The sequence below is a fragment of the Betta splendens genome, chromosome 17, assembly GCF_900634795.4.
Source record: "Betta splendens chromosome 17, fBetSpl5.4, whole genome shotgun sequence".
NCBI classification, from domain to species: domain Eukaryota; kingdom Metazoa; phylum Chordata; class Actinopteri; order Anabantiformes; family Osphronemidae; genus Betta; species Betta splendens.
In genome coordinates, this window is record NC_040897.2 from 694,913 (window position 1) to 715,769 (window position 20,857).

Here is a 20,857-nt window from a genome sequence, read left to right on the forward strand (position 1 = left end):
GTTCCTTTCATTGTAACTGTAGTTAAAATGGATTCAAATTCAGTTTGAATAAGCAACATGAGCAGAACGAGGATAAACGTAAATGTTTCAATATTTTCTGAGGTGGTAATTAGTTTGTGTTAAATAATGGTGAAGCTTAGTTGAACTATTTATTATTAGTGTATTTAGTTGAATTATTTACCAAAATCCAATTTAATCCCTATTCGTAAGACTCTTACGAATATAGAATGTTAGAAAATAACTAACTAAAATCAAACTTTTTATGATTATTAGATTATTTTCTTGACCTTTTGTCCCTATTTATTTTTCTTGTTTCTATTTAATATTTAAAATTAATCTGTAGTTAAAGGTTTTCATTATTCCTCTCGTGTAGTTTGAAATTTTTCCTATGAGACCTATGAGCCGTTTCTTAAAGGGAAGTGAAACAATGTGTGAGTCAGTGAGTGATGGAGCAGAACAAACATGTGACAGAAACTCCTTAAAGGACTAAAGCAACTCTCACAGTGAAGGTGTCCAGGTCTCTGCTGTTTGATTGACAGCTGAGTGCTCTGTGTCCTCTAAGCTGACTGCTGTCTCCTACTGTAGGTGATGCTCGTCCCACCCTGACGGTGCTGCCTCCTTCCAGGGAGGAGCTGCAGCAGGAGAAGGTCACGCTCACGTGTCTGGCCAACAAGGGCTTCCCCTCAGACTGGACTCTGTCCTGGAAGCTGGACGGCAGCGGCAGCATCAGCAGCTCTGACCAGAGCAGGAGCCCTGGGGTTCTGGAGAAGGACGGACTCTACAGCTGGAGCAGCACCATGAGGATCCCTGCAGACCAGTGGACCAAGGTGAACTCTGTGACCTGTGAGGCCTCCCAGGGCTCCCAGTCTCCAGTCAGAGAGACTCTGAGCACAGACCAGTGCTCCCAGTAGAGCTGATTTAGTGGTAATCTACTGCTGGTTCTACTCTGCTACTCTCTGTCATTGTTTTTCATTCATTTCTGTAATATTGCTGATGCTGGAAGGCAATAAATATTTTATTCTTCAAATACTTGGGCCAAATATTTTCATTACATGTCATTTACCAATGTTCTATGGTATCACAATAAACATTTACCATATCATGGGTGAGTAGTAATGACCTTTACTTCAAACTGTCACAGACCATCATCATCTTATGACATGATAACAGCTGCAGCAGCATCTTTAGATTCGGTGCAGACTAATGGACCATCAATGTATTGCTTTACATAACTTACAATATTAAATGTGCTGGCCCCTTATTTAGTAAAGGAATTATGCATACCCATGATAAAAAAATAATATATATATGCCTGTTAAAATATTGGCAGTTCTAGTTTATTCAGAAACACCTCTATGGCTGAGGTGGATGGATCTATTTGGGACGTATATAACTCTCGGTAAATGTTTTTAAAGGTATCCTTTATTTTATTGGGATCATGCGTGATGTTCCCTTTCTTATTAGTTATTGGATGATTTGTTTCCCTTTATTATTTTTTAATTAGTTAACTAAAAATTTACCACATTTGTTAGTCTGGTCAAAGTTCTCCCAGCATAACTGATAACTGCGATCAAATATATTTAATTTCAGATTTAGATTTTTTAGGTCTTCGGGGTAATCATTGGTTTGAGAGGCAGCATATTTAATGGACATTTTATTTTTTGCTCTAATTCAAGTAGCATGTCATTTTTTTCTTGTGTGATGGATATGAAATTATTCTACCACGGATAACTGCCTTCCCAGTCTCCCAGAAAACACAGATTGAGGTTCCTGGTGTATCGTTGTTTTCCATAAAGGTTGCATCCTCTCTTCACATAACTGATGAAGTCTTGATCATTGAGTAATGATGTAAACCTCTGTAGGGGATTAATTAGAGTTGGGGCACCAGGTTTGTTTTAAAGCTAAAACCACGCTTATATCAATCTAGTCAACGCCAAATGTCAATTCAATGAGTTACCAGTAACAACAACAACAACAACAACAACAACTTTGTTGCAATAAAACCAAAGCAGTCTCTAATGTCATGAATTCTTGTCGTGGTTCAGTGACCTGAAGAACAATGCAGACAAAACCTGATTCCTTTTTAACTTTTTTTTAATCTAATACTACTGAATATATGAATAACATAATATAGAAATACTCAAATAAACAGAAAAGGAAATGAACAAACAATCAGCATGAGCTGATCAGCAATGGATGAAAAGAGGAGTGTTGGTGAATGAGGGTGTGCGTGTGTGTGTGTGCGTGTGTGTGTGTGTGTGTGTGTGTGTGTGTGTGCGTGTGTGTGCGTGTGCGTGTGTGTGTGTTTGTTCAAAGCTGTGTATGACAGATAATGTTTATGATAATTAATAAACATATGTGAACACAATCACAGAAAACACAGCAATCAGCAATAAATGAATCAATGAGTCATAACCATGTTCACGTCTATATCCTGTTTTATTCTTAGCCCACTTCCTGTTCCGCCATTAGTATTAGTTTCTGCTTTATTCCGGAGCTCATTGGCCACCACCTGCTACCTGTTGATAATTACCTCCTCGGCATTTAAGCACCAGCCCTGACAGTAACCAGTTGCCAGATTGTCTGTGTTGTTTTGCCAGCTTCCCAACGTTACTATTACTTTGTCTAATGTGCATTACTCTAGCCAACCTTGTTTCCGTCCTGCCTTTGACACTCCACTGCTTGTGAATTGGACCTACGCTTGTTTATTGACCACCGACTGCCTAATCCTTGCTGCTACTGTTCTGCTCTCTCTGTATACCGACTCCTGCCTGTTCGACCAAGATTCTGATTAAACCCCTTAAAGCTAAAGAACAGTCTGGCCAAAAATGGACCCAACCGGCACTAAATCGATCAAGACCAAGCTCCAAGTCCAGGGCAAACTCATTCACAACCAAGAAGAGTGAATTACGACCATGTTCAGTGGACCGTGTTTGTGATCGGCAGTTGTTTCTGGTGGCCTTTCGTCCAGAAGCATGTCAGGGAATGGGTTCTCACAGTCCTGGTGGTTGGCTGACTGACGGTAAGCGTATCGCGTCACTTCCGGTTACTGAGGTTTGCTGCCGCTGTGTGTGTACAGCGTTACTCTCCGCTCTTTTCTAAATATTATCGTTTTATATCCTATAGCGACTGCTAAAAGTTGCAAAACAAGCTTGTAACACTCAAGCATCTTTTCCTTTCATCAAACGTCCTGCTAATTTACACTGTTATCTAAGTGTTTTCTCCGCTAGCGTAGCTCCTAGCTTACTTTCCTGCTATGGCTTCCCCCTTTTCCTCTCCCTCTCGCTCTGTTCGGTGCTCGGTGTGTCTTATGTTTAGCTTATCCTCCACCTCCTTTAGTGATGGTAATGGTATCTGTAATAGGTGTACGCTAGTTGCAGGGTTGGAGGCGAGGTTGTTAGACTTAGAGTCTCGGCTTCGCACTTTAGAAAACAGGCCAGCTAGCCAGGTCCCTTTAGCCGGTGCGGAGCCTCCTAGCTTAGCTGCTACCAGTCCCCCGGCAGGTCCCAGGCAGCTGGGCAACGACTGGGTCACGGCTCGTAAGAAACGTAGCTTTAGGCAGGCGCCCACGGTTCACCACCAACCGCCCCACGTTTCAAACAGATTTTCCCCACTCAGCGACACACCCGCTGAGAAACCCACTCTGATCATTGGTGACTCCATAGTCCGAAACGTGAAGTTAGAGAATCCAGCGGTCATAGTTAGGTGTTTGCCTGGGGCCAGAGCGGGCGACATTGAGTCTTATCTTAAGCTCCTGTCTAAGTATAAACGTAAGTACGCTCGTAATACACGCAGGAGCTAATGACGCCCGGTTACGCCAATCGGAAGTCACTAAAACTAACATTGAGTCGGTGTGTTCGTTCGCCAAAACAATGTCGGACTCCGTAGTTTTCTCTGGACCCCTCCCCAATGTGACCAGCGATGACATGTATAGCCGGCTGTCATCGCTCCACCGCTGGTTGTCTAGGTGGTGTCCTGCAAACGATGTGGGCTTTGTGGCTAATTGGAGCACTTTTTGGGGAAAACCTGGGCTGATTAGAAGAGACGGCGTCCATCCCACGTTGAACGGAGCCTCTCTGCTCTCTAGTAACATGGCCATGTTGCTTAGTCCCCCCACTCCGTGACAACTCAGAGTGGAGCCCAGGACGCAGAGTCGCAGTCTTACACGCCTCTCTGCATGTTCTCTACAGCTGCCACCCACTCTTAGTCTTAGTTATTGCATAGAGACTGTGTCTGCTTCCCGACCACCTAAACTATACAAGTCACACACAAATCAAAGAGGAGTGACTTACCAGAATTTAATAAACATCAAAACAGTTCCTCTTACGGAACAAAGTAACAGTAAGCTAATAAAGTGTGGTTTATTAAATATCAGATCTCTCTCATCTAAATCCTTTTTAATAAATGACTTGATAAGTGACCATCACATAGATCTGTTCTGTCTCACTGAAACCTGGCTGCAGCAGGATGAATATGTTACTTTAAATGAGTCGACTCCAATGAGTCACATCAACTATCATGTTCCAAGAAGTACAGGTACAGATGGAGCGGTTCATTTTCGCTGATTTCAGTCGACTGTCAGTCACCTTTCTGACGCTGATCACACACTTATCACACCCTCATCAGCCGACTGTCAGCAGCCCCCCTTCCTTGGTCTGTCTGGGGAAGGCGTTAAAAATGTTAATGAGGCCACCCCCATTTTAGCACCAAAGACGCAATTCCAGGGTAAAACCAAAAGGTGGAGCTTTAGTATCTGACCCATAGAGTTAGGGTCAAACAGCAAGTATAGGCACAGTTCTGAGAACAGGACATAGATCTGATAATGTCAGTTCTACACTGTTTGCTAGGGCAAACAGACAAACAGACAGACAATAGTCTGTCTAAACAGTCAACTAAAAAGTTGAGAAAACTTAAAAAGTTGACTTCATTTCAGAATTGAATGTTGTACTAACTTTTTTTTAATTATAGATAAGCATCGGCAGCTCACGCTGTCACAGCTGCCAAACTACCTTCTGGAGGTTTATCAGTTACTGGCTGTATTAGGTTGGACTTCACAAATGAAATTATTAAATTCTCATTCTATATATTATTCTTATTCTCTTGAATGTAGTGTGTGTCAGTCTGCCTGCTTCGGGAGCTGTTTTAAATTAAAAAAAGAACATTTCAATGTTCTAATCAAGCTTAGATGAACATAACAATAGAGAGCCTCTTTTCTGACAGAACGACCAATCCACACCACCAGTTAGACTGGTTTCACACCACCCCCTTCTCCCCAAAGCACCAGAGTCCTGCAGTGCTGTTACCTGATGTAACCAGATACATTTGTGAACTACTTCATCCATCCATCACTTATAAGAGCCTAGTGGTTAAAGCACACAACTTCTCACCCACAGTTTTTAACTAAACTGTTTTTGTTAGTTGGTGGTTTAAAATAAGAAACTTTTATATCCTAAAGCCATAGACTTAACACTTTCTTTTTAACAAGTTTTATTTACAGATTTTATAAACGCCCAGTTCATTTGACCATTTCCTAAACCAAGTTGTCTGAAAGTTGGGTCACTACATTCTTTTAGAGCAGAAATGTTTCTCAAGGAGCTTTTACATGATATGTCCTTCATGGGGGACATGGTCTTCACACCTTCTCACAGTCCTTTGTTCAACTGATGAGCCAGTTCTTTACAGGTGTTAAGTGAAGCCTATTGTAAATAGAGGATAGTGCCTTTACTCAGACTGAAGGTTCCTGCACTTTTGGTAATGTTTTAAGAAAAAACTGCTTTAAGAAAAGTCTGTAAGTTAACTTGAAAATTATTGAGCAGTCACAATCAGCCGATTGCGGTGACATTTGGCAGTAAAGGGTGACTAAAATGAACTGAAAGAATATCAGCTGGCATAACTCATAACGCATATGTATGCAGATCTTTGTATTTTGCGTCACTTGAATTTGTGTAGTAAACAAAAGACACCAGAGGCAAGTTTACACCAGGAGTCTCTAGCTGGGAGCTTCTGTGCCTTAACCACCAGGCTGTTGGTCCTCTGAGGGAGACCTACTGTATGGACAGTAACTAAATTCCTCCATACAGCATTATGTTAACAGAGCCTTGATTTGAGTGGAACCTTTAACCTTTACAAATATATCTGGTTTTCATGGCTCAGGTGAAGTTAGCCAGATCGTTCTGTCACGGAACGGCAGATAAAGGACCCACATGCACAGCACAGAGAACCGCAGGCAGATGGTAGAGAGTTAAACAGTTTATTGCAGAATCACAGACGGTCCGGGTCACACACAATCAATCACGGGGCTACGGTACCGGTGGAGCAGGCTGGTTCAAATCCAGGGACAGGCAGAGATTCGGTAACAGAAAATCACAGGTTACGGTACCGTAAGGGAGTAGACTGTCTCGTAGTCGGGCGGTCAGGTTCGGTATACCAGAGCAATCCAGGCAACAGTACAGATCAGGGAGCAGGCGAGAGTCCGGAGTCAAAACAGAGCAGGATCAAAACACGCGAACAGGATAACTAAATGCTGGAAGGGATGTCTGACATACATAAGACGATCTGGCGGAGAACTGAGGAAACAGGTGATGGTTAAATACAAGAAGTGATTACTTGATACGGAGCAGGCGTGACTAATGGGGACCGGAAGTAAAGCTGGAACCGAAAACAGAAACCGGGAGACTACCAAAATAAAGACAGGAAGTGGAAACTGGAACCCAAAACATGATGATATGACAGAAAAACAAGGTGCCTTCAAAATAAACCTGATAACAGAGCCAGAACCTGACAATAATACATGAAATGCAATCTAAATATAGTATATATATCTCAATATATATATATATATATATATAAATATATAAATATATATATATATATATATATATAAATATATATATATATATATATATATATATCTATATATATATATCTATATATTATATATATATATATATATATATATATATAGATATCTATATATATATATATATATATATATATATATATATATATATATATATATATATATACACACTCTATTCTCACCCTCCGCGGGTGGTCTCATCCACTTTCCAAGCTCGGGTCCTCTACCAGAGGCCAGGGAGCTTGAGGGTTCTGCGCAGTATCCTTGCTGTTCCTAGGATTGCACTTTTCTGGACTGAGATTTCGGATGTTTTTCCAGGGATCTGTCGTAGCCACTCCTCCAGTTTGGGGGTCACAGCCCCTAGTGCTCCGATCACCACAGGCACCACTGTGGCCTTCACCTTCCAAGCCTTCTCCAGTTCTTCTCTGAGCTCTTGGTATTTCTCTAGTTTCTCATGTTCCTTTTTCCTGATGTTGCCATCGCTTGGTATTGCCACATCCACCACTACGGCTTTCCTCTGCTCTTTATCCACCACCACAATGTCTGGTTGGTTCGCCATTACCATTCTGTCAGTCTGGATCTGGAAGTCCCACAGGATCTTGGCTCGCTCGTTCTCTACCACCTTGGGAGGTGTTTCCCACTTTGACCTTGGGGTTTCCAGTCCATACTCCGCGCAGATGTTCCTGTATACTATGCCAGCCACTTGGTTATGGCGTTCCATGTATGCTTTGCCTGCCAGCATCTTACACCCTGCAGTTATGTGCTGGACCGTCTCTGGGGCCTCTTTGCACAGTCTACACCTTGGGTCTTGTCTGGTGTGGTAGATCTGGGCCTCTATGGCTCTGGTGCTCAGGGCCTGCTCCTGTGCAGCCAGGATGAGTGCCTCTGTGCTGTCCTTCAGCCCAGCCCTTTCAAGCCATTGGTAGGATTTGTTGAGATCAGCCACTTCAGTTATGTTCCGGTGGTACATCCCGTGCAAGGGCTTGTCCTCCCATGATGGTCCCTCTTCCAGCATCTCATCCTCTGTTCTCCACTGCCTGAGACATTCACTCAGCACGTCATCTGTCGGGGCCTTATCCTTGATGTACTTATGGATCTTGGATGTTTCATCCTGGATAGTGGCTCTCACGCTCACTAGTCCTCGGCCACGCGGCTAGCGTACAGTCTCAGGGTGCTGGATTTGGGGTGGAACCCTCCATGCATGGTGAGGAGCTTTCGTGTCTTAACATCTGTGGTCTGTATCTCTTCCTTTGGCCACCTTATTATTCCCGCAGGGTATCTGATCACTGGCAGAGCGTAGCTGTTTATTGCCCGGGATTTGTTCTTGCCATTGAGCTGGCTTCTTAGGACTTGCCTTACTCGTTGGAGGTATTTGGCTGTTGCCGCATTCCTTGTTGCCTGTTCAAGGTTGCCGTTTGCCTGTGGTATTCCAAGGTACTTGTAATTGTCCTCAATGTCTGCTATTGTTCCTTCTGGGAGTGAGACCCCTTCTGTGTGGATTACCTTGCCTCTCTTTGTCACCATCCTCCCACATTTCTCAAGCCCGAATGACATCCCAATGTCTGAGCTGTAGATCCTGGTGGTGTGGATCAGCGAGTCGATGTCTCGCTCACTCTTGGCGTACAGCTTGATGTCATCCATGTAGAGGAGGTGACTTATGGTGGCCCCGTTCCGGAGTCGATATCCATAGCCAGTCTTGTTTATTATTTGGCTGAGGGGGTTCAGACCTATGCAGAACAGCAGTGGGGACAGTGCATCTCCTTGGTATATGCCACATTTGATGGATACTTGGGCAAGTGGCTTCCCATTGGCTTCAAGGGTGGTTCTCCACAACCTCATCAAGTTTGCAATGAAGGCCCTTAGAGTTCTGTTGATGTTGTACAGCTCCAAGCATTCAGTGATCCATGTGTGTGGCATTGAGTCATTGGCTTTCTTGTAGTCGATCCAGGCTGTGCACAGGTTGGTGTGTCGCATTCTGCAGTCTTGGGCGACTGTTCTGTCTACCAGGAGTTGGTGTTTGGCTCCTCTGGTATCCTTACCAATGCCCTTCTGTGCTTCGCTCATGTATTGACTCATGTGCCCACTTATCTTAGCTGCGATGATGCCTGACATGAGCTTCCATGTTGTGGAGAGACAGGTTATTGGCCGGTAGTTGGATGGGACTGTGCCCTTTGAGGGATCCTTCATTATCAGGATCGTTCGCCCTTCGGTTAGCCATTCAGGGTGAGTCCCATCCCTTAGCAGCTGGTTCATTTGTGCTGCCAGGCGCTCATGGATTGCAGTGAGCTTCTTTAGCCAGTAGGCGTGGATCATGTCAGGGCCAGGTGCTGTCCAGTTTTTCATACCTGAGACTCTATGTTGGATGTCTGCCACTGTAATAGTCACTGGATTCTGTTCAGGGAGGTTGCTATGGTCTTCCCTCAGATCCACCAGCCACTGTGCATCACTGTTGTGTGATGCCTCCCTTTCCCATATACCCTTCCAGTACTGTTCAGTTTCCAGCCTTGGTGGGTCTGCTCTGTTGTTATTACCCTGCCATTGAGAGTACACTTTCGCAGGTTGTGTTGCGAACAGCCGGTTTATTCGTCTGGCTTCGTTATCTCTGGTGTATCTCTTTAGGCGGCTGGCCAAGGCTTGTAGCCTTTGCTTGGCAGTTTCGAGTGCTTCAGGTATGGTCATCTGGCTGTACCTCTTGGGCATCGGTCTTTTCATTGCACCTCTCTGGGCCTCTGTCATTTGGCTCACTTCCCTCCGAGCTGCCTTGATTTTTGCCTCCAACCTTCGTTTCCATGGTGGGTATTGTTTCTCATGGCTCCCATGGTTGCTCTTATAGCCAAGCACCTCTAGGATCACTGATGCTGAAGCGTATATCAGCTCATTGGTTTCTGTGATTGTTGTGGTAAGGATCGCTCTCAATGCTGAATTCACATCTTCCATGAGACTTTCTGATGGTACTTCACTTAGCCGTTGTAGTGGGGTTCAGGGTTGCCTGTTCAATCTCGCCATGATCTTATCTTTCAGGTCAGTCGCTGCCTCGCTCAGCGTATCTGTGCTTATTGGGGCTTCGTACCCAATTTCCGGTTGGGGAGATGGTGAAACCTCCCCTCTGACCTTGCGTCCTGGCTCCCCCTTGCCGTAGCATTTGTGTTGTATCTCGTCAATCTCAAGTTGTGATAGCAGTTGCCGTTTGTGGATGTTGGAACACTGAGCTACTAGTTGCTTCGCCGTCAGCCTTGAATGTGGGTTTCTCCGTTCCCATTCGCCACACATTCTATTCATGTAACCCCTCTGACTATGGTTACTTGAGTAGTAGCATTCCAACAGAGCCTTGTTCTCGCATCTTAGCCATTTCTTTCTTGTTCCAGTAGCCCACTTCTCGCCAAGGTGCTCTGGTGCCCCAACACCTGACGCAGACCTTGTTAGACCGGGCGACGTCTGAGCCGGTATCTCATGTGGTTCATTGTCTCTCATGATATGAGGTAGGCGGTAGCTTGAAAGGTCTTGCCCAAGGACCCACACTGTGGTTCATTGTCTCTCATGATATGAGGTAGGTGGTAGCTTGAAGGGTCTTGCCCAAGGACCCACACTGGATGCTTATTCGCCCTAAGAAAACTCAAACTTTAAATGAGTGCAAACATTTAGAGACCTTTTGACTCCATGTTTAAATACACATAACATTAATATTTAATTCTACATGGCTACACACAGACACAGCTGATGACAGCCTGTCCCTAATGGTGACACCCAGCCAACACAACAATCACGATGGCATTGTTGTCCAGTCTGTCATCCATCATCATTCATCACACACCACCTCTCATGACATGAGTAACTTAGAGAAATGTAAGTTTACCACAATAGTACTAATTTATATGATTGTTTTATGAATTTAAATCAACTACTATCTCTGTCACTAGGACACTACTATTTTTGAATGTGCTTCATTAGTATGCAGGCTTATTGTATTTATCAGTATATGCTGTATAGGCTTCTACGATGTTGTATTACTCTGACTTTATTTCACATTGATCTTATGGGTTGCATTGTCTTGCAGTCACAGATGGACAGATTGTATGATTAGACCTTCCAGGAACAACACTGTCTGTGACATGTGTAAATGCATTGCATTTAAGTTTTATGTTGTTTCATTGCCAGATAAAATATACTTGCATATTTCCACTGTAGGATGAAGATGAGGAGACCACTTCTGCTGTGACAGAATTGAACAGTGCTGCTAGATCCACAGAGGTCTGAAACACACCATATACAGTAACACATGACCCCTCTTAACATTAAGTAGTAACAAATTGTCATTGTCCTTTAACAGAACATTCGTGGCGATTTCCATGCGGATGAGTGTCCATCTCATGGACCCTCATCTGCAACATTCTCCGCAGGCATTCTTAATCTACCTCATCACTCAATCTAAGAATCTGTCTGCAGTTATATTTGCATCTCATAATGTTAATTTGAATGAATGAATATATGATTTTATAACATAAAACCTTTCCCTTTTTAATGTCTTCCTATTTGCCAGCTGTATAAGGTCCATCAACAAATCAAAAAGGTGGACCTCATACAGCTCAAAATAGAGGAAAAGAGACTGGCTATAAAAAAGGCTACACTTGAAATTGAAATACTGGAGCATTGCCTTGAGGTTAGGACCTTATCTGAACACTAATGTTACAATTTAAAGTGTGGTTGTGTGAAGCAATGTAAATAATATTCCCTTTTATTTTTCAGGACATTAAGAAATGATGAATGCTTTGGTGCAGAAACCTTAATAAAAGTGATTCTGACAAATCATGTGTCTTAAGAGTCTTCCATCTTTGTGGTCTACTTGGTTCACTACTGGATCCTCTTGGTCATCTTCATCAGGACAAGCACAGTGGCTCTCCTCTGGTGGCAATGTTGTGAAGGACAACACAAGCTACTATAATGTCACATGCCCTCTCTGGACTGACCCTGAGGCCACGTAGACACTGGAACCTCGCCTTCAGGACACCTGTGGTCATCTCCACCTTGGCCCGTGTTCTGCTGTGGGCCTTGTTGAACCGTGTCTGTGGTCCAGGCTCAGGTTCAGGGTAGGGTGTCATTAAATAGGGCAGACAAGGGAACCCTCTGTCCCCCAAGCAAGTACCATTGTAGCGTCCTGTAATGATTAAAATGTGTAAAACAATACAGTAAGAACTTGTGTAAATTACAACATACCCTGTTGAAACGTGTAGCATAGTGACGCCTCCCTGAAGATTCTGGAATCATGTACCGACCCTGGTCATTTGGCTTCAACAATAGTGATAGAATGGGTTGCATCACATATTACCTAGTTAGTGAAAACAGTAATGCATTTAATGGTTTTTAAACTAAACGATTCTAGACAGGAAATAAGTTACCTGCGCATTTATACTGTAAAATGACTTCCTATTAACATAATCTCCCTCATTGACTGAAGGAGCTTCAATAGGAATGTGGGTGCTATCGATGCACCCAATCACGTTTGGAAACTCTGAAATGGAAAGTGATAAAGTAATACTAAAATTGTCTGTGTGCAGTACGTCCGAGGTGTACGTATTATACATGCACCTTAAATATATGTGTCATGGATTATCAGAAATGTAGCAATCCAAATCTGGATCTAGGTAACTTAACACAACGTGTAAGCTTCACTCCCTTCCACAGAGACAAAGCTGCGATTCACCAGAAGATAAGAATACACGGATATCTTGTCTATTCCACAGGACACTGTTTCCTCTTACAACAGAACTGTGAGTTTAACATAAACAACACACATATGGCTAAGTACATATCAAAAGACCATGGGTACTTTTAGGTGCACAACCTAAATCTCACCAGGGTCCTCCACCACCTTATCAGTAGTGATGGGTCTGGCAACACAGATGCATCGGCGCATCGAAACGCTTCATGACGCCTCATCTACCCATCAGTACTTATCAGTAGCCAGACCAAGACTTGTCTCATAATTTCTCTACCAAGACTCACTTCATGGACTCTCCCACCCACCCAGGAGATCTGGATCGTAAACCTGGAATGTGAAGTAATAAAAAGGAAAACTCTTCATTTGGACACAAGTTCTGGTTCAGATGCACCAAAACATTCAACTGGCATGAAACTGATGCTATTGTATTCAGTGTGCAAAATCCTTTCATTTGATATTAGATTGGTTTCTGTGTGATGCTTAATGCCTGATCTACAGATTTGCCAGGAAATTCCTCAAGAACAACAAAGGAACAACTTATCACCATGCCATCCTTTGTGTGAATGTATAAAGTTGAAATAAAGATACTCACCTTCTTCATTTCTTTTAATCTGTGCACCATACATATATGCTATGTCCACCACCAGGTGCCAGGCCGTGGCACCTGGACCAGAGAGGGCACGCCTGTTCAACCAACCGGTAACGGGAGACGCTGCACAGCGGCTACAGCTCCAAACTAAGGCAAGACGAACGTCTCTAATCCTCTGAGAATTCTGGTGTTTCTCAAAGCGCTAAAATTGAACCTTCCAAATCCATTAGTTGTGCTTAGATTTGTATAAGTTAGAAACAAATACTCTTTTCGCTTGATCAAAGCCATCACACACTCAGGTCTTGACCATTCTTTGTATTTTCACTCATTGATTCATTCACTGTTCATCATTTCATTCTGATCGTTCTCTCATTTTCTGTTCTGTTTATTTGAGTATTTCCATATTATGTTATTCATATATCCAGTAGTGTTAGATTAATAAAACGTTAAAAGGAATCTGGTTTTGTGTGCATTGTTCTTCAGATTTAAGCAGAGGTCACTGAACCACGACAAGAATTCACGACATTAGAGACTGATTTGGTTTTATCACAAGAAAGTGGTTATTGTTGTTCATGAGTGGTAACTCATTGAATTGATATCTGGCGTTGACTAGATTAATAAAAGCGAGGTTTCAGCTTTAAAACAAACCTGGTGCCCCAACTTCGAGGTATATTAATGTTTCTGCATTAATATCAAACTATTAATTTGAATCCACTACAGAAAGGACAAACCTGCCACTCTGTGGAACCTTCTTTAATGACACGCAGATGTTTGTGGTCAGAGAACTGTACAAAAGTGTGCAAGAACTGTTTCAGTGCCACAAACAAGGTACGAACGGCTCTACACACCTTTGCCTTTCCCACATGCTCTGCACCATCCAAATTATACAAAAAATGTTCTGATGCAAAAGAAAGAAGAGCTACACACAGAATGCTTTCTGTGGTAAGCGCAGACTCGCGTTTGTTAAGTTTGAAATGAAAGGTTTCAGAAGGTTTGTTAAACAAATTAACGATTCTTTAAAGAAATGATAACGCTCCTTCAAATAATCATCCGGATATGAAAAAACATCAATACGTGGCCTTGATGTGGCCTTATGACCCTCTCACGATGGAAAAAACCCAGAGGAACAAGCTGTCCCCCTGATGAGTTTCACTTTATATATTTAGTACTGAAACCTGTCTGTTGTTATGGTTCAGCAGTGATACCTGACCGTTGCCATAGTAACCGACCTCTGAGGAAAATGATACACTAAACACCAGTTTCATCAATCCTCAGTTTCACTAAAAAGAATAAGAAAGTGCATCATTTCATTGAGCGTCATGAATGAGGCGTTTAAAAACTTTTCCATGTTTCTAAAGGCACCACTGAATGTTTCTGTACACACTTGAACTGGTTTTACTTCTGATAGTAACAGTCCTCACCAAATTGGGATTAGAGTGGAAGCCTCACAGCAGCTGAATGTTGTGGACACAGTGGACCAAGTTCAAGTCTGAGGTCAAAGGTCATCACATAGTGCCATTTAATCTTTCACCCCCATTGTTATGAAGACATTGAACTTTCTCCTGAAAAATGAAACAGACTGAAAGAAAAAAATGTGTTTTAGAGACATGATCAAGTTCAGGTCAGAGCCAGTGGAAAGTTTAAGTGAATGTATTATGTCACTGTGTGTGTGTGTGTGTGTGTGTGTGTGTGTGTGTGTGTGCGCACACACACACACACACACACACACAGTTCACTTGAACTAAGACAGGTTTTTGTACGACTGTTTTTCACTGCGTGAACACCCACTGACTGTTTATAGTGTTGGCACCTTGACAGTAATAAACACCTGCACCTTCAGTCTGGACTCCACTGATGGTCAGAGTAAAGTCAGTGCCCGATCCACTGCCTGAAAAACGACTGGGAACCCAAGATGCTTGACTGAATGCATTGCATGAATGCAATATGAGCATATACTGTATATTCATACATTTGTTATGTTTGTTGTAGTAAATGTTTATAACAGATTCTGATTTTTCAAGTCGACTAACTCTGTAGTTTGTCAGAGTCAGAGCTGTGTCTGTTTGAGGTTTTTGTACGACCACTCAACCAGTTTGTTTCACTGTGGTACACGTTTGGTGGAGGAACCAGACTGGATTTTGGAAGTAAGTCAAATATATAAAATAAAGATTTTATTTCAGTAAATATTTGTTTAATTTAACAACGATGAGGTAAAGTTTTAATTGTGCAACCTGAAAGCAAAATGATGGTTTAGCAAAATTCTAATCCTAAAATAAATTATAACTTTAAACTATCCTGTCAGTGGTTATGATACAGGATATATACTTTTAAATGGAAAAGTAAAAGTAAATCTTGTAGATTTTGTAGGTTTAGTTCAGTTTGTCAGAGTCAGAGCTGTGTCTCTACAGTCTGAGGTTTTTGTACGACCACTCAACCAGTTTGTTTGACTGTGGTGGACGTTCGGTGGAGGAACCAGACTGGAAGTTGGAAGTAAGTTTATGACTACATAAAATACTACCTACTACTACTACTACGAATACCTTTTCTGTTTATCGTTAATTTGTAAAAAAAACAACTCAGAGCAAAACGTTTATTGTCCTGGCGTGTTTAAATTGTTAAATTGAAGCAAATTGTAGAAAAGAGAGATACAGTATTTCTCACGTTGACTTTGTTTCTTCTTACTGTAACTGTTGTTACTATGGATTCAAATTCAGTTTAAAGCAGCAAACATGAGCAGAATGAGAATAAATGTGGATGTTTCAAAATGATCTGAAGTGTTAATGAGTTTGTGTTAAGTTATTGTGTTGAAGTTAAAAACAACTGAACATTTTATTATAATGTGATTGAATTTTTGACTGTGATAATTATGATGACTCAACTTTTGATGATATTTTTTCATTTTCTTTATCTTAACTAATAACAAATAACAACTAATCTGTAGTAGAAGTTGAGTTTTCACTTTTCCTCGTGTGTAGTTTGACATATTTTAGGTCAACTGTGTGATGTTTGTTTCTGAGCTGATTTACATGAGTCGTTTCTTAAAGGGAAGTGAAACAATGTGTGAGTCAGTAAGTGATGGAGCAGAACAAACATGTGACAGAAACTCCTTAAAGGACTAAAGCAACTCTCACAGTGAAGGTGTCCAGCTGTTTGATTGACAGCTGAGTGCTCTGTGTCCTCTAAGCTGACTGCTGTCTCCTACTGTAGGTGATGCTCGTCCCACCCTGACGGTGCTGCCTCCCTCCAGGGAGGAGCTGCAGCAGGAAAAGGTCACGCTCACGTGTCTGGCCAACAAGGGCTTCCCCTCAGACTGGACTCTGTCCTGGAAGCTGGACGGCAGCGGCAGCATCAGCAGCTCTGACCAGAGCAGGAGCCCTGGGGTTCTGGAGAAGGACGGACTCTACAGCTGGAGCAGCACCATGAGGATCCCTGCAGACCAGTGGACCAAGGTGAACTCTGTGACCTGTGAGGCCTCCCAGGGCTCCCAGTCTCCAGTCAGAGAGACTCTGAGCACAGACCAGTGCTCCCAGTTCTGAACTGTGTTTCATTTGTCCTCTGGTTCTGGTTCTGCTTTTGCTCTCAATCCTTGTTCAGCACCAACCTTTGTCTTTTCAAAAATAAACGGTTAAAAGTTGATCTTTTCCTGCTCACAAAGACTCTGCTGTGGTTCTAACATAATAAAGTACTCCTTCAAACTGAAACCTATCACATGATTGATCATTTTATTTTTATAATCCCACAAAAATATGAGAAATGTAGCAGAATAAAAACAATGATTCCTACAATGTTAATAACAAGACGTGAGTAGAATGGAAACAGGTCAACCATCAACCATGTCACCAAGGATCCAAGTGAAGCTGGATGAAAGATTAGGTTCTTCCAGGAAGCAACGCTGCCTAGTTTTATGAAACAAACTGCGTTTCTCTGTTGTTGTTTCCCTGCGTGCTTGTACAGTATGGTTTACTCATAACCCTGTTGTTTCTGAAGGTTTGTGCGTCGGTTGGAGATGATGTTGACGATTTGTCCCTGTCCTGTGTCTTTGGGTTATGAACTTGGGTGGGAGGATTCTCCTTCCTTCCGTTCAGGACCAGTTTTTCCCATTACTCATTACTCATGTGAGGATCCTCTGGTCTGACATTCTCAGTGGGATTTTCTCTCATTTCATACTCCCTTGCTTTTGGATGTCCCCTTTGGCCCAGGCTCTGATTTAATGTTACCTTGATCAATGTTTTTCTTTTTAAGTCCTTCCATTGCTTTACTACAAGAAACTAATATTGCCAAAACTATAGATTACACTGGCGCCACCAGTTCCTACATGCTTACTCAGCCGGAGGGGTGGCCATCCTGGTAAATAGAAAGATTACCTTTATTCATATATATACTCTGTCTGCTGGACCTCTCGGGGAACTGACGTTCTTCCAAAGTTCCTCATACCTACAGTAGTCACATACAGTACACATACATTCAGGGCCGGGGGCTCTTTTATTGGGGCCTGGGGGCGAGGCACCGTCAGCCAGTGGTCGTGCTCATGGAGATGTCCCACACTTTTATTGCACCGTTCAGGAATTGTAACCTGTTTGTTGTTAGTATCTGAAACATTTTGCAGTTTGATAAATAAAAACCTGTAAAATATTAAAGACACTTCATGAATTTGTTTCTTTGTTTGTCGATCAGTAGTTTCCAGTTCAAAGGAGCGGATATAGTTTGTGTCTGAACACACCAGTTTGTAACAAAGTAAGATGTTACGTTTCAAAATGTTCACAGCAAAATATGTTCATGACAAAAACTCAATTAAACTGTCCATCATTAATATGTTAATATATACAAACTATATTTTATATTAAATCAAAACTAACAGTTCAATTAATAAAACTCACTAATTGAAATCTTAAAATATTGTACTAATTATAATTATCTTGCACTGGTGGCCTTTTATTTATACTGTTTGTATGTTTATATATCTGTTTATATATCTATCCTTTGTATTTCTGCTATGCAGCTGTTGATTCAGGTCAGTTCCTCTGCAGCTGAGGACGTTTTTGTATGACGTTGTTTCACTGTGTGAACGGGCGACTGTGATCCTGCTGACAGTGATAAACTCCTGCATCTTCAGCCTGAACTCGGCTGATGGTCAGAGCAAAGTCAGTACCAGAATAACTGGCAGTGAAACGATCAGAGACTCCAGACTGACGCCTTGTAGTTGAATAAATGAGGAGTTTAGGAGCGTCTCTAGGTTTTTGGAGGTACCAGCTCATTTCATCACCTATAGCTCGATTAGTTTTACATCTAATAGTAGCAGTCTGTCCTACAGCAACAGACAAAGCTCCAGGAGTCTGAGTCACAGTGATTTGACCTGATGAACCTGTAACAGATGAAACAGAGAAGATTCAGTGACACAAAGCCAGTTTGGAGAAAGATGATCAACATCCAAACAGAAGAGGATCATTTGTTGAAGATGGAGAACAGATGAAGAAGCTCAGTGCTGCTTGGTTCAGTGTTTGTCCATCACTGTGGTGAACCTGGCTCCATCCTGAAGAGAGAGTCTCACCCTGAACAAGGAGCCCCAGGGTGGCCAGCAGTAGAGTCAGAGACATCATCATGGTGCTGCCGCTGAAAGACCTGGACACACACTGATCAACACTGGTCTCTTAACAGGACACATATGCAAACACACACAGTCAGTCAGCTGGAGCTGTGGGCTCCACGTCAGCGTGGCAACAGAAGTAGGTAACGACAGAACCGATACTTGTTTCCTTCCTTCACAGGTCTGTGAGTCTGTGACACTGATGTTTCTATGCTGCTTTGTGTCAGATCATTTTCTGAAGCTGGAGTCTCCTTCATGTCCTGTGGTGGAACATGACGAGTCAGAGATTGAAAAACAGCGTCTCATCATCATCATGTGATCACGAGATGACAACGTTGTATTACTTAGTGCATAGATCGCCAAGACCATGAACCGCTGGTCGCGTTATAGTATTTAGTATATTTGTGAACGTAAGTAAATTATGGCAAATTATGGCAGTTTAAAACCGAAAAAAAGAAGCTGAACGGTGCGCCCTCCCGCGTGCAGCGTTCGATTTATGGCAGACAAGCTACTGTAACCCTGATTTCTCGCTGTTGGTACGGGCTACAATTTTGGAAAAAAGTGGATTACAATTTTCTTTATGCTTCTTTAATGCACCACACGGCAAGACAGTACGGCACATGTACACTTTTTTCTTTACGACGCTCTTAACCAACAGGCGTCACCTCTTTCCTGCCCCCCGTCAACAAGGACACGTAGGAACTAATGTTGATGACAAATAAAATCACAGTAGCTGAAATGCCACGTTTCCCAAACATAAAATTAAAAAATAAAAAGGAATACTAACTAAGGTTACACTACTACAGTTTAAAAAAGTGAATAAGGATGATCTAGACCAGAGGTCTGCCACCGGTAACACCCACGTTTTCAATGAAAAAAACAAACACTGGGAGCCGCGGAGGGCGGCAATATTATATTATTTGAGAACATTCAACATTTGTTTTTTAATCCAAAGAAGACATAAAAGTCAGGGCTCAGGGGTTTAACATTTCATATTTTATTGACAGAAGATTGTAGCAATTAACAGCATACCTATTCAGTCCTCGTTCTCTTTTATATGGAATACGAGCAACGATCAAACGTAAGCGTCATATTACGCCTTGTAAAAGTATAAAAACTGTTCAGATCGTTTACAGATGATAAAACATTGTCAAGGCATCGACAAGGACAGCTAACTCGCTTTTCCCTGCTTCAAACAAACTTTTATTCAAGTCTGTTTGCCGCCCATAGCCAGAGATAGGAGAAGCTGGTGAAGGCGGATAGATGGACGCATGGGAAATCAAAGTTTTGAAACGTACACGGGCCGAATAAGTCACATCAGCCACTCATTCAGTTACAATGACACGAACAGTCAAAACAAATTCTCGCTACATCTAGTGCACCACTCCTCCGTTTCTCTCTCATTTGCACATCCATACATTTGTGTATTGGTCACTCTCTGTCTGGACACATGACTCCGAAACACATCACGTGTTTGTGTAAGAGATTGATGTCTCCACCAAATTATAAGCAGAGGTAACGAGAGAGCGACTTTTTGTTTTCCGTTTGTCTCTAAACAATAAAAACATATTAACTCCAATTCCGTGTCTTTTTGTAAAAAACTAATATTTTTGCCTGTTTTATTGGTTTGTAAGGCGGTGCTTTGATTAAAATCCGTTTGCAGCTCAACGAAAGAGAAACGAAAACGCCGGTGAAAGTGGCTGGATGGACGGATGGGAAATGAAAATGTAGAAACGTACACGGGTCGAATAAGTCTCTCAGCCACTCAGTTACAATGACACGCACAGTCAAAACAAGTCAAACTGCAGTTCTGCAGACACAGAGTGAACGCGTAGGAACAAACATGTTGCTGTAATGCGTCGCTGTAGATCTGCTGATTTCTGGCGTCCTGTCAAAATTATGATCGACAACTGCTGTAAAACAAATTCCTATGATTATTACGGTTATTTACGTAAAATCTACGAATATTGGAAAACATTCATTAACAAGTTGTGGAAGTTTAAAACCTAAATAAGCGGCTGTAGTCGCAGATGGACTGCGCTCTACGTCTTTACTTGCGCATTCAAATTATATTAATTAAACCGCGACGCATAATCATGGTATTATATG

General features: G+C 42.2%; 3 gene segments (V, D, J or C); 2 read left to right on the top strand and 1 right to left on the bottom strand.

Annotated features, from left to right (window-relative positions):
* LOC114844466 (Ig kappa-b4 chain C region-like) overlaps positions 1-1,061 on the top strand; it is a 2,355-nt gene extending 1,294 nt beyond the window's left edge. Inside the window, 1 exon segment of the C gene segment in view lies at positions 569-1,061. Within this exon segment, the coding sequence occupies positions 569-911 (343 nt within the window).
* A 14,308-nt stretch (positions 1,062-15,369) lies between these two features.
* On the top strand, positions 15,370-17,117 carry LOC114844465 (Ig kappa-b4 chain C region-like). The segment is given in 2 exon segments: positions 15,370-15,374; positions 16,373-17,117. Coding segments are annotated over 2 exon segments (333 nt in total).
* Positions 17,118-17,779: 662 nt separating this feature from the next.
* LOC114844464 (Ig kappa chain V region 3368-like) lies at positions 17,780-18,972 on the bottom strand. The segment is given in 2 exon segments: positions 17,780-18,526; positions 18,713-18,972. Coding segments are annotated over 2 exon segments (360 nt in total).
* Positions 18,973-20,857: the final 1,885 nt, after the last annotated feature.